Below are 12699 nucleotides of genomic sequence, written 5' to 3' on the forward strand. Positions count from 1 at the left end.
AGCTGTGCCAATATTTAACATCATGGAGCCTCAGGGCGAAGCCCTGAACCAGGACTCTCTCTCACATGGAGACCAGGCTCCCTTCCTTAGGCTTCCTGAAGTCCCAGCTCCTGCCATGTAAGCTTAGCATCCAGGCAGCCCAGCCTGAGGTTCACACGCCATTAGCTTTACTGGCCTTAGATTCTCGGTGCCAGCTCTGAAGTACAGGGCCAGCAAATGCAGCTGGGCTCTTCCAGCTACCCGACTCCCTCCTCCTCCTCGCTAAGTTTTCACCTGTACTCCTAGATGTGTCTTTCTCTCTCCGCTTTTCACTAGCTACCTGCAGCCTGGTTTTTGCTGGGGTAGACCCATTCAGAAGGCTCTTGGGGAACAAGAATCCGGCTTCTGACTCAGTTAACCCTGGCCCATCTGCCTCCAGCATCTTGGGGAGCCACACTTGTCAGGAGGAGGATCTCAGAACTGAGCTTCAGCTATTCCTTCACACTGAGTAATAGATAACCTTCATGGGCACCTCCTGAAGAAGCAACAGTAAGGCTCAGATCCCAGCATCCTATGGGCCAGAGAATAGATATTTAAGACCAGGTCGTGCTCCGAATCCTAGGGACCAGATACCTTAGACTCACTTAAGAATCTTTCCAGATGTTAGCTGCTCCTGGCCCCAGTAGCACAGGTCCACTCCGAAGGGCACAACGGGTGCTCGGGCTCGCTCTGCTTGCTTCTGGGCTTCCTCTGGCCCAGGAAGTGCCCTGAAAACAGATCAGCACATGTGGGCTACCCATTCCTTGAGGGGCTGCTCGCCCTTCCCTTCCACATCCCACTGCAGACCAGAAGCCTGGGGTCAGCATTAATATACTATGCTGGACCTGAGCTATCAAGTTGGCTGCTGACATCTAGCGAACAAGCTGGCACTGCTAAGTACTGGCTCTGATCTGTGATATGAACCTGCTCAGAGGTCGCCGGACATTTCCTTCAAGAATACGGCTTGGCTGCAGGACCTCCACAGGGCTGCTACAGGCCAGCTGAGCACCATGCCCCACATTAGCAGGTGCTACTTGGCTAGAGCTACACACATTCCAGGATACTTCTCAAAGGAGGGTTCTCGGGCAACATGTTCAGACCAGCCAGTGCTTCAGACAGGTGGTGGCAGTACAAGGCTGTGGGCCCAGTGACATGGGACAACTAGAGTCACCTGGTAGAGGAGGGGGAGGAAGAAGACAAGCAGTCCTGGAACCGCAACATCTGGGCAGCTGCAGAGGTAGGGTCTGAGGCCTCCTCTTCCCTTCTCATCCTGGCCCTCTCCTGGAAGCTGCATGCAGCTGTAGCTTTCTCCAGAGTCTTTGGTGGGGCCTTTGGCTCCAGCCCTGAAATGACACACGTCCACTCTAACATCACTCTATCACCCGGGGAAGATGGTGGAGCGGCATGTGGTCAGGCCTCAGCGCATCCATGCATGACAGCACAAGAGATGCCTGTCATCCCAACTCGTCAGATACAGGCCACACTCTTCCATAGGGCACAGGGCAAGGCCTCGGGTAGCCTACAGGGATGGTCATCAAGAGCCCACCCAGACTTGTTCACAGCACAGCTGACAACACTGTCACCTTTGCCCACAGCTTCCCACGGTGAGAGGATGGATGTCTACAAATAATACCTGTCATGCCAAAGAGAGGCTGCCTTCCCCAACAGGGGCCTCCTGTCACTGAGCAAGGAACAGCAACCCAGCCTCTGTATGACGGTGACAATTCAAGTGGAGGGGTTCTGCTCCCCTGTGCTCACCACAGCAGATCCCAACTTCTGCCCAAAACTTCAAAAGCCACAGGCTGGCTGCAGATGTCAAGCCCCTGACTACAGGATCCCACCCTGAAACACCTGCCCTACCTCTGCCAACTAGAGAAGGCTATGATGCTGACACCAGGGTTTCTATAGGATATGGCCGATGACACCAATCCTAGCCCAGTTTCATTCTCACATCTCAAAGGCAGAACCCTGCCAGTTTATTCCTGCTCACTCTTGGGTCTGGGTCTTTTTTTTTTTTTTAAGAATTATTTATTTATTTTATGTATATGAGTACACTGTCACTGTCTTCAGAAGAAGGCATTGGATCCCATTACACCAGGTGGTTGCTGGGAATTGAACTCAGGACCTTTGGAAGAGCAGCCAGTACTCTTAACCTCTGAGTCATCTTTCCAGACTCCTAGGTCTGGCTCTTAGCAGGTTGCATATAGGGCCAATTCTGATCCTTGCTGGCCCCAGAGCATTGTCAGAACTGAGACTTCAGAGGCAGTGTCCACTTGTTACCCGACTTCTCACATTCAATGCAGGAGCAACCTCAGCTGAACACTAGCCCTGCCAGCGAGCCCTGTACTGATGCCAAAGCTCAGACTTCTGAGTACGCTGCCATCAAAGGCAGACCCGATGATGCACCATTTCTGAGACTGGGCAGACTCTACAGCTGAGATAGAGGCAGAAGGAAAAGTCACCCGGGGAAGACAGCACAGCACCATTCTGGCAGTCAGAAGGGAAAGAGGTGAAGACATCTTCTATTAAAGTTGAGGAGCAGCGGGGAGCTCAGCACTTAAGAGCACTGGCTGTTCTTTCAGAAGACCCAGGTTCAGTTCCCAGTACAGCAATGACAGCTTACAACTATCTGATTCCATTCCCAGGGATCTGCTGTCTTCTTCTGGCCTCCTCAGGCACTAGGCACACACATGGTGACAAACATACAAGCTGGCAAAACACCCATCACATAAACTAAAAACTAAAAACTAAAAACTAAAAAAAAAATTTAAAAAAAGGCGCATCAGGAGACGCTGCAGAGGAATGGTTACTCGCTGGGTGCCTGAAGGGCAGAGGGAGCAGTCGTGGTGCACACGAGCAAAACTGCACAGTGCAGGGCTGTGAAGGGCAGACGCACAGGCATGGAGTTCCTGTTTCTGGAATTCCAGAGAAAGGAAAATATAATTGGAGCATAGGAAACAGTTAAAGAAACAAGACAGTTTTTACCGCCTGCCAGAGGAGGTGAAGGGGCAAATGTGGTTGAAAGAGGACATTAGAGAGCATTAACAATAACAAAGAGAAAGGCGAGGAACTGAAAATTCCAACAGCAGCCGCACTTTCAGCCAAGCGGCAAGTTCAGGGCCTGAAAAAGTCATCTAGGAGGGCACAGGGAAGGGCTGGGAGGCAGTGCTGTGGCACAACACGTCCTGAGAATGTCCACGGCGATGCCCTACCCCCAATACCACAAAAGAGAGAAAGGAGAAAGGAAAGTGTAGGAAAATGAGTCAAGCTTAAGGCTGAGTACACAGCTGAGCTGCCACGCCCACCACACAGGTTCAGGAGGGAGTCTTATGGACATAAGGCCTTACAAGGACCACCCCTCGCAGATTCTTTAAGAACATTCTTAGCATAGGCAATCCATCAAGAAAAAGAACATCTAAACCGCAGCACACAAGATAACAAGGAGTCAATGACTTTTGAGTCAAAACTCAGTGGGTACCAGGATGGTCCAATGCCATGGAGGTAGGACACGAGAGTCCTTGTTCACCTGTCTTATGCAGAGGACTGTACACAAACCATAAAAAAGAGTGACTTAGGGGGCTGAGGGCGGGGCTGGGCGAGGGAAGCATGTTTAACATGTGTAAGGCCTTAGAATCTGTTCCCAGAACTACATGATGGAAACAGTCAATGATAATAAAATATGTAAGTCTTAAAACTGGAGTTAGCCGGGTGGGCGGTGGCGGCACATGCCTTTAATCCCAGCACTTGGGAGGCAGAGGCAGGCAGATTTCTGAGTTCGAGGCCAGCCTGGTCTACAGAGTGAGTTCCAGGACAGCCAGGGCTACACAGAGAAACCCTGTCTCAAAAAAAATCCAACCAACCAACCAACCAACCAAACAAACAAACAAACAACAACAAAAAACTGGAGATAGCTATCAGAATGATACAAAGATACATTTAAAAAAAAAAGTAGGCAAAAAAAACGCAAACAATAACAGTAGCAGCAAAGCAAGAAAACATAAGGCCCCCAGTTCTGAACAGACAGGACCACCTGTCAAACACACTAATAAGCTATGAACAGAGGGACTGAGCAAGTCAAATACACTTAGCCAATAGACATCTATTGAGAGGCTAAAATAAAAAAGTTAAACAATCAAAGGATAACTGAGAAAAACAGGTTAATACCAGGAAAGCAGATTTTAAGTTTAAAGTAATATCAAAGAAAGACTGCAGGAGGGTGTGATGAACGTGGGCGAGCCTCTCCTAACAGTCAAGGCACCAGGCAGACTTCACTTGTCATCCAGAAGTTGGGGCACTCAGGTAGGACAGTCTCAAGGCCAAGGCCTGTCTGGGTTACAAAGTAAGATCCTAAATCAAGCTTTAAAAATGCTAAGTTTGTGCATTAATATCTAGACTCAAGGTCAATGATATTAATCAAGGTCAAGGTTTGGGCATGTGATATAATTAAATGACTCTAGTTCCCAGAAGGCCTGAGGAAAGAGGATTTCAAGTTGAAGTCTGTGCAACAAGGAGACATCCATCAAGGAAGGCCAATGCACTCTCTCTACCTGAGGCCTTGGGACAGCAAAGCCTGCCACTCTGAAAGGCCACAGCCCTAAGGCAGCAGGAGTTCTAGACTCACCATGGCTTGCTGTAGTAGAGATCAGCCTGATATGGTACAGAAACAGCCAGCCGCTCTTTAGGGCTTCCTGAGGCCCAATCTGCTTTACTGGCTGTTTTTCTATAACAAGTGTTACTGGTCCCCAGACACCGCCATTTGTCTGAGCTTTATCTGTGTACTTTCAGAAGGAACTATGACAGACCTGATGCAGTCCAGAAAGCCAAATATTTACTCTGTGGCCCTATATGGGAACATTTGCTGTCTCTGCTTTGGATCACCCTGTGCATAGGGAGGACCCCGACTCTTGGATTCTCTTGAGTGGGGAGCACGGGCAGGGCCACTCTGAGAGGGTAGGGGAGTCACAGACAGCTCCTGCCAGGCTCTGGAGCTCTGTGCACTGTGTATCAGAAGACACCTGGTTGCCCTTTCTCTGGTCCAACTGTAAAACACCACTACACAGTGGTGGCTCATAGCTTTAATCCTAGCACTTGGGCAGCAGAGAGGTAGATCTCTGTGAGTTCTGGAGTTCTGGGCTAGCCTGGTCTACAGAGTAAGCCACAGATAGAAACACAGAGAAACCCTGTCTGAAAAAATGAAGACTACAACAACAAAAACAACCAATAATCAAAAACAAAAAATAGTGTCCCAGGTTTTGGTGGCAAGCATGACCCCAGTGTTTCTCAGCACAATGCTCCTGGTAATGTGGCAACCAGCAGGTGAGCCGAGCCCTGTGAACACAGCAGGGAGGCGAGGCTGGTAAGTGAACAATGTGACATTTAGACAGATACAATCGCAGCCAAAAGATCAATATGAGAATTCCTAAGAGTTACAAGAATGAAATATATTTTTCATTGATTTGTTGTTTTAAACCATTAAGAAGATGGGTAAGCGTGTTGGAGCAGGGTAAACACTCAGGGCACCGAACACACCACTGTTTTCACACCGTCGTAGAAAATCAATGTCACTGACATATTTTCAAAGTTAAAACCCAAAAAGCAGAGCACACTCCTCAGGCCGGAATGGACGTGACCCTGAAAGAATGAGACATTGTCCTGCTGACCACTGTGGCCCTGCTGCCTTTCGGGGCCTGACTCCAGTAGTCCCTTGGCCAAAATTTACTCCCATAGCTGCTTTTAGAAAGAGTCATAAAAATGTCCAAAGCTCCTTTTTTTGTTTAAATTGGCCAAGTGGCACCTATTTGCCTGAAGCACTAAAGCAGACAGTGCGGGCGAGATGGATCGATAGGAGGAAATGGAGAGGCTGGGGCTCCGCACAAAGTTAGGCTGCCGCGCGCTGACATTATTGATTTTACCTAGTTCAGCTGGCCTTGTAATTAAAATGTAAATTTGAGAAAGAGATTATGTCCTGACAGAAATGGTAGGATTAAGGGGAAGATAAAAGCCCCTCAGTGAAAATTCAGAGAAAGAAATGAGAAAGAAAAAAGAGCCTGATTTCCTCAGCCGTGTGGACTCAGACTGAATCTAACACTTCAGATTCGCCTGTGTTTAATTGGAAAAACAGTGATGGACTATAAACTAGTATTATGAACTGAGCTCCCTGCACACTGTCTGTCTGTCCAGACCCTCCGGCCTAGGCTGCTGCTCTGCAGGGAGCCTCCCTGTGGTATAATGATGGAGGATTCCCACCTCCATCCGTGCCACAGGTCGGGCCCATGGGCCCTTCTCGCCCCCACCCCTCCCGTGAATGCTCCAGGAATCCTAGGTAGTCATAGGTCCCTGCCCTCAGCCAATGGTGGCACTGACAGCCAGATTGTATGTACTTAATATGGCTGCTGTAGGCCTACCTGTACACCATACCAACCCTCCCAGACTGCCATGTTCTCCACTTGATATCTTTTTGAAAACACAGAACAACAGCTAGCTCTGACCACACTGGCAATTATTGCCTTCTAGGTTTCAAACAGATGCCTAGAGGCTTTGCAAGAAGGGAATAATTACAGACAGTGAAGCAAGCCACCAGGGTCTCTGTCTTTCTGTTAGATTGAACTGAAGGAAGCCCCTAACAGCTTTGTAGGCACTTCTGGGTATACATGGAAGGCTCTGAAGAAAAGACAGTTCCACACAGGCTGGTGGGCACTGGGTGCAGGAGCTCCTGTGAGAAATGACCCAACACTCAGGAGCAGAACCTGCAGTATTCGGTTGAAAACCATGGATTGCTCTACATTAGGAACAGGTGGCAGGGCGGCACAACTCTGTTGTGGGGCCTGAGGCAGGCTGTGACGATCACGAGTCAATGCGGGTTGTAGCTGCCAAACCAGAGCCACTTTCCCGTGTAGCCTCACAGCGGGCTGTCCCAGCCAGTGTCCCAGACAGTGGTGGTGGGATATGCCTAGAAGTGTTTTGATGACTCAGCATCTTTTGCTGGACTCAAATGGCGAACAGTCAGAAGAAGCATCTAGACATAGGCAAACACGGCTGTCTCTGACCAGGAGGACTAAAGAATTTGCTTTAGCCCTGCCTATTTCCACCAGGGACTGCAAAGGGGACACTATGTGTTCCTGTCTTCCAGAGGTGACGGTAAGGAAGCATCTGTGAACAGGGGCTGCTGTCCTCACTGGCACCATCACTGACCAAGCCATGGGCCGAAGACATCCTCTTCTAGAATGAAGGGAATCTGTTTTGTTCCTTGAGGATAATCCTTTGTGTTGGCTTGTCACTGCTGGCCCTGCTACACATGACCTGGACCCACCTGTGTAGAGTCAGACTTACCATGTCTGCTGGAAGGATATGGAACATCACAACAGGATGCAGAGGCACAAGCTAAAAAGTTCTGGTGCAACCATGATCCCTGAATCAGTGCTGGCTCCCAGGATCCCCTGAAGACTCCTGGAACCAGAGTCAGTCCCCCAGCTTAAGAACGAAAGTGTGGCTTCCAAGGAGGACAGATGGACATCAGGGCATCTAAGAACATAGGTGGGTGCTAGCCACACTGCCTCACCTGCCCTCACTGCCCACAGTTCCAGACTGATGGCCTCAGATATAGCCACAGCCACACCAGCAAAGATGAGATGAGGGTAAAAAGAAACAGGAGGCAAAAACCATTCTGGCCACAGGAGGATGGCCATGTCATCCCATATAAACCTGAAGCACTTCCTGGTGTTCCAGGTGTTGGCCATGACATATACCCTACCAGGTAGAAAGGTAAGCTGGGAGACAGTAACATCTACCTCAGGTAGAGACTGGCGCTTGGAGAAGCATGTGAGGAGAGGTTTGGAAGGTCATGGGGTTTGCAGGCTGAAGAACCGGTGAGAGCGTGAGGCTGAGGCTGGAGAAGCTGTAAGAGATAACAACTCAGCAAGGCAGGCTTGCCCACAAGCAGCAGGGGAGGCAGGCAGGCATCAGAGGACAGCTCTACTAGGCAGGCAGCTCTTCACAGGGCATCAGACTGTTAGGACTTCTGCAGGGTAGGCCAGACCAGGCCACTGTGCTCAGCCAAGGGGTCCCAGTAGCCCTTGAGTGTGGGAGGCTTCTCCTGACATTCACACACTCACTGATTCCCCAAGCACCCGGCCTGCCCAGAGACGATTCTAGGCGAAGGGCTGAGGATTGAGGGGTGAGTCTGCCTGGGCTAATTTGGCTTGACCCTAATGGGTCATGGTTTTACACACAAGTCATCCAATCATCTAAATTTTCTTAACAAATTCAAATTCCACCCCTTAAATACCAGTAGTTCAAACCCACTGTGTACTCTGCACAGAAGCCAGATGACTTGGGGTTTTTTTGTTTTTGTTTTTTGTTTTTTGCTTCCCCTTGGCATAAGTGGTGCCATAACCTGAGGCAGTGGCCTGGGCCCTGGATCCCCTTTCAGTCTACATGTTCTCTCTGGAGGGCACAAGCCTACAAGACAGAGTGTGGCTCTTAGAGCTGTCTTGGAAAAGAGGAAGATCCTAGATGGGAAGTGCCTGTCTGTCACAGCAGTGCTTATGTGTGACAAGCTGCTTCCTGCTACGGGGTCCAGACATTCCTGAGCCAGAGGCCATGTCTGTGACCTCGAAGACACAAAGCAGGAATGCTTTTATCATGTCTGCCTCCCCTCTGCCTTGGTGTGGGCCCTGTGGGCAAAGGCACCCCATCAGACTGCATCCCTGACCCATAGCCAGAGCGTCAAGTGGCCCAGAAGACCCTGTGTGATATCTGGCCATGATCTGGCCACAGGGGGACTCAGGGCACAAAAGGAAAACTCTACAACTTAAATACAAGCAACAATTACTGACACAACAGCTGTACAAGGGAAGTTGACAGCTAAACTCCTTGGGTCAGTATCACAACTAGAGGCATTGTCCAGAGTGGAAACCTGTCTCTCCAGTACCCTTGATGCCCAATACTGCCCCTTGTGGGCCCACAGCTCACCATATTCAGCTCGGAGATGGTCAGGGATTCGAGGCTCATAACCCTCTTTCTCTGGGACCTCCACGAAGTCCTGATCCTCATCATCGCTGTCCTCCAGTGCTTCTATCTGTGGAAATATCCCCAAATACAAATAAGGTCACCAGTTCTATCCAGCAGCAGCTGTCCATGGACTTGTACAGGTGTCATTTCCTATAGGGCTGTCTCTCCAGTTTAGGACTTCAACAACAGATGTTGATAGTCTTTAATCACAATGTCCCTAAAGCTGTTCTTAATCTTAAATCATGGTGTTTTTGCTTAGCTCCCACCTGGAGCCACTCCCGAGCTACCACCAACCCTCCCGTGCCTGCTGCAGTGGCCATCACCAAGTACCTGCATGGCTGCTCATCCCCACTGAGCAGGCAGCAGAGCTGGAAGTAACGGTGCTGCCATCTTACCTGCTGCTCTTCCATGTCCAGGAAACCACCAAGTTCATAGGTCACAACATTTGCTATGCCTCAGACCCATTGCTCCTCAAGCCTCACTGCATAAATATCCTCTGATGAGTTTGCTCCTACCCTACTTCCCATTGGCCTCATATTTTTCCAGAATCTTCCACACCCTGGATATGAAGCCAGAAACCCAATCTTCCTGAGATCTACTCCATTGCCCACCCATCATATGAGGGAGCCAGGCTCAGCTCACCAAGGCAAGGAAGTACACACCCCTAGGGATGTGGAACCTCTTAGACTGTGGTGGTCCCTTGAATTTTGGTGCCCCCACCCCCAACAAGTTTCAATGCCCTTGCAGTTTCCAAAGCTGGGCATGCTGGTATACACCTTTAATCTCAGTGCATGTCTGTATATAAAATAAAGGGAAGTTATAAGGGGTGAGATAAAAAGAAGATTCTATTACAATAACAATCCATATTGCCCTGGTTGACCAGCAGGAGCTCTGTACTGAGTATCCATCAATGTCTAAGAGTGGACAGGGCTGTTGGGAGGCAGAGGCAGTGGGTCTCTGTGAGTCTGAGGAGGCCAGCTTGGTGTATGTAGCAAGTTCCTGGACAGTTTCGTAATAGAGATAATAGACAGACTCTGTTTCAAACAGCAGATAGATAGATAGATAGATAGATAGATAGGGCTTCAGGGCAGAATTGAGACAAGGAAGGTACTGTCAAGTGAATGCTAACTTATGGGACCTTCATAGAATTATATGAAAAACTTTGAAAAACTTAAACATTAAATTTTAAAACCATTTCCAAAAGCAACTTTGAATTTACAGATGTTTTCCCCTGGTTCTGCCTTTCCTGAAGGAAGAAAGGATAGCTACTCTAAGGAGTAGCTTCTAGTCAGAAGACAGGACAAGCAAATGACAGTCATCACGGAGGAGGGCTCCAGTGCGCCACCTGCTTATGCCCTAGCTCAGCATGCTGCCCGCCCAGGGAGAGCCGGGCTCTTCGTGGGGCTGCAGGAACCATCAGCAGCCACATCTGGCCATGCCCGCTGGCCCCATGCCCCAGCCTGGGAGACTGCTGCCCAGGGAGAGCATAATCAGATGCAAATGCACTTTGTTTTGGTGCAGCCCACAGTCGTGCATCTGGGAAGCACAGGAGACATTAATCATCGGAAACTGTAATTTTTGTTATCAGTCTAACACTGATCAAAAGGGAAGCCTGTCTCCACCGCTGACCTGTGAAACGTCCCAATTATACTCTTTGGAAATGACAGGGGCACTTAACTCCCGAGCCGAGCAAATGACGACGATCAATCACGTTTGAATAACAATGAGCCACGGACCTGAAAATTATTTTTGTATAGAATCTACCCAGGAATTTATGAAAGGTGGAAAGCAGCCCAAGGTTTGAGGGCGTTACGGGCTCAGCTAGTGCAGTGCGTATCAAACACTAAACAGAATTTATGTGTTTTAATTTTCTAAAAGGTAGATGTGGGCTGGGTGCTACAATGCATAACATATAGTGCCAGGCTTTAAATATGGGGTCATTTTCATAAAATACTATGCTTATTGGTCACACCCTTGAGTTCTGCTGAGGACTTTTTATCAAAATTTCATTCCCTAAAAAAATACTCAACTGCTTAGGTAACTATTATAATTTTATCTTCTTCCTCCCCAACTACAATCATTTATTTTTAGATTAAATTTGAGGCTCCAGGTTCTTCCTTGTTCTTAAATTAGCACTGATAAAGGCCTCTGACTGTCTGCTTTTCCACCACATGCATTTGCCTCGAAAAAGACCCCGTATCTCTCCGGGGCCATAGAGAGAGCCACCAGCCATTCCTACACTTTACTGAGCAACTGTTTGGAAATGGAGAACTCAAGCTGCAACAGCTACAATCTAGAGATGTCACTGTTCATACTTAAGTGAACTGAAGGGAAGTTTAAATCGCACGTGGTAAACACTAAATAACTCCTGGTGCCGAGGTTCCCAAGGATGACAGGTGAGTCATACTGAGGGACCGGAAAGTACTCTGCTGTGGAAATGTTCTAAGCCCTAGCTGTCGGGACACTCCTGTGACCTGCTCAGGAGCCTGACCAGGAATACTGTCACAAGGGGCAGTCCCTGGAAAGGCAACACAGTCTAGAGAGGAGAAGGCTTTCACAGAATGGTCTTGATCATAGTTGGCTAGCCTCCACTCACTTACTTTGGAATTTAAATAACTAAGAAGTCAAGCCCACTGTGTTCTGGGAAGTCACGCCAGCATCCAGAGTCCACTTAGAGGTCCTAGATGCCAAGAGTCCCGGGAAAGAGCTCACCTGGTAAAAAGGCAGCAGGATTAGTGATCTCTTCAAAATGAGACCAGACTTTTGAAATGTTCTCAAGAACAGTTTACTTTTATCCCAGGTGAGGGCCAAGTGTTCTACTGTGAAACAACACAAAGTGAACTGTGTGAAAGCAGGCAGGAGGAGCGGCCCTGGCTGAGCCCTGCACAGGGCCACACACCGCCAGCGCCAGCACGGGCTGCCCTTCTCACTCAGACCTTTTTGGATGGTGGAATCCTTGGGTGCCTTTGAGGGATATGGCAGGTGGTCAGAAACCCTTCCAGCCAATCAGAGGACTTCTCCTAAGCTGTCCCCCAAGTGGGAGCTACAGACCCCTACAGAGAGCCAACTCATCCACCCACAAAACAGAAACAAGCTTTCGCCACCGCTGTTGTGTGGTAGGGGCACTGCTGGTTTTATACAAATTGATTCTCACCCACAGTTAAAAGGATTTAGAAAAATGAGTCGTCATGATCATAATTAAACAAGCAATAAAACGGCTAAAATATACAACGCAATCAGCTTACAGAAGTGGGGTGGTGAGTGCTAATTATTTGCGAAGGAATGGGAAGAGCTTCTCGACACTCAGAAAACCCATGGCCACCAAGCCCACGGCCTAGAGATACAGCTGGAACCATTAAATAAATTTTGTGTGATCTAATTAACTTGGTGAGCAATCTCAATTACTTTTCACCCAAGAAATCACTTTTGTTCAGTTTTATGTGTGTCTATTTCCCTTTTGAAAAAAAATGATGTAAGGCCTCGTCAGACAAGTGAGTTCCAAACTGCATTTGTCTCTCAGCGGCTTGATGGCTATGCATTTAAAAACCCATTCTATCTTATAAACTAAAAATTAAACGTGCTCAGCTGTGATGGCCGTCATTGCATCTGCTATTTATATGCTAATGCCCTCCCTGGAAGGCCGTGCAAATTGCCCGGCCAGGCCAATATCTC

At 48.6% G+C, this 12699-nt stretch overlaps 1 protein-coding gene across 6 annotated transcripts in view; it reads right to left on the bottom strand.

Moving 5' to 3' along the window:
* The window catches only part of Uvssa (UV stimulated scaffold protein A), a 44798-nt gene that overhangs the window by 12741 nt on the left and 19358 nt on the right, over positions 1-12699 (bottom strand). For all 6 annotated transcript variants that reach the window (XM_052198481.1, XM_052198484.1, XM_052198485.1 and 3 more), the window contains exons 8-10: positions 8989-9094; positions 1190-1361; positions 624-746 (exon numbers count right to left, since the gene is read on the bottom strand). In XM_052198481.1, coding sequence (XP_052054441.1) covers positions 624-746; positions 1190-1361; positions 8989-9094 — 401 coding nt within the window. The remainder of the gene's footprint in view (positions 1-623; positions 747-1189; positions 1362-8988; positions 9095-12699) is intronic.

Source organism: Apodemus sylvaticus, chromosome 11, assembly GCF_947179515.1.
Source record: "Apodemus sylvaticus chromosome 11, mApoSyl1.1, whole genome shotgun sequence".
Classification (NCBI taxonomy): Eukaryota; Metazoa; Chordata; class Mammalia; order Rodentia; family Muridae; genus Apodemus; species Apodemus sylvaticus.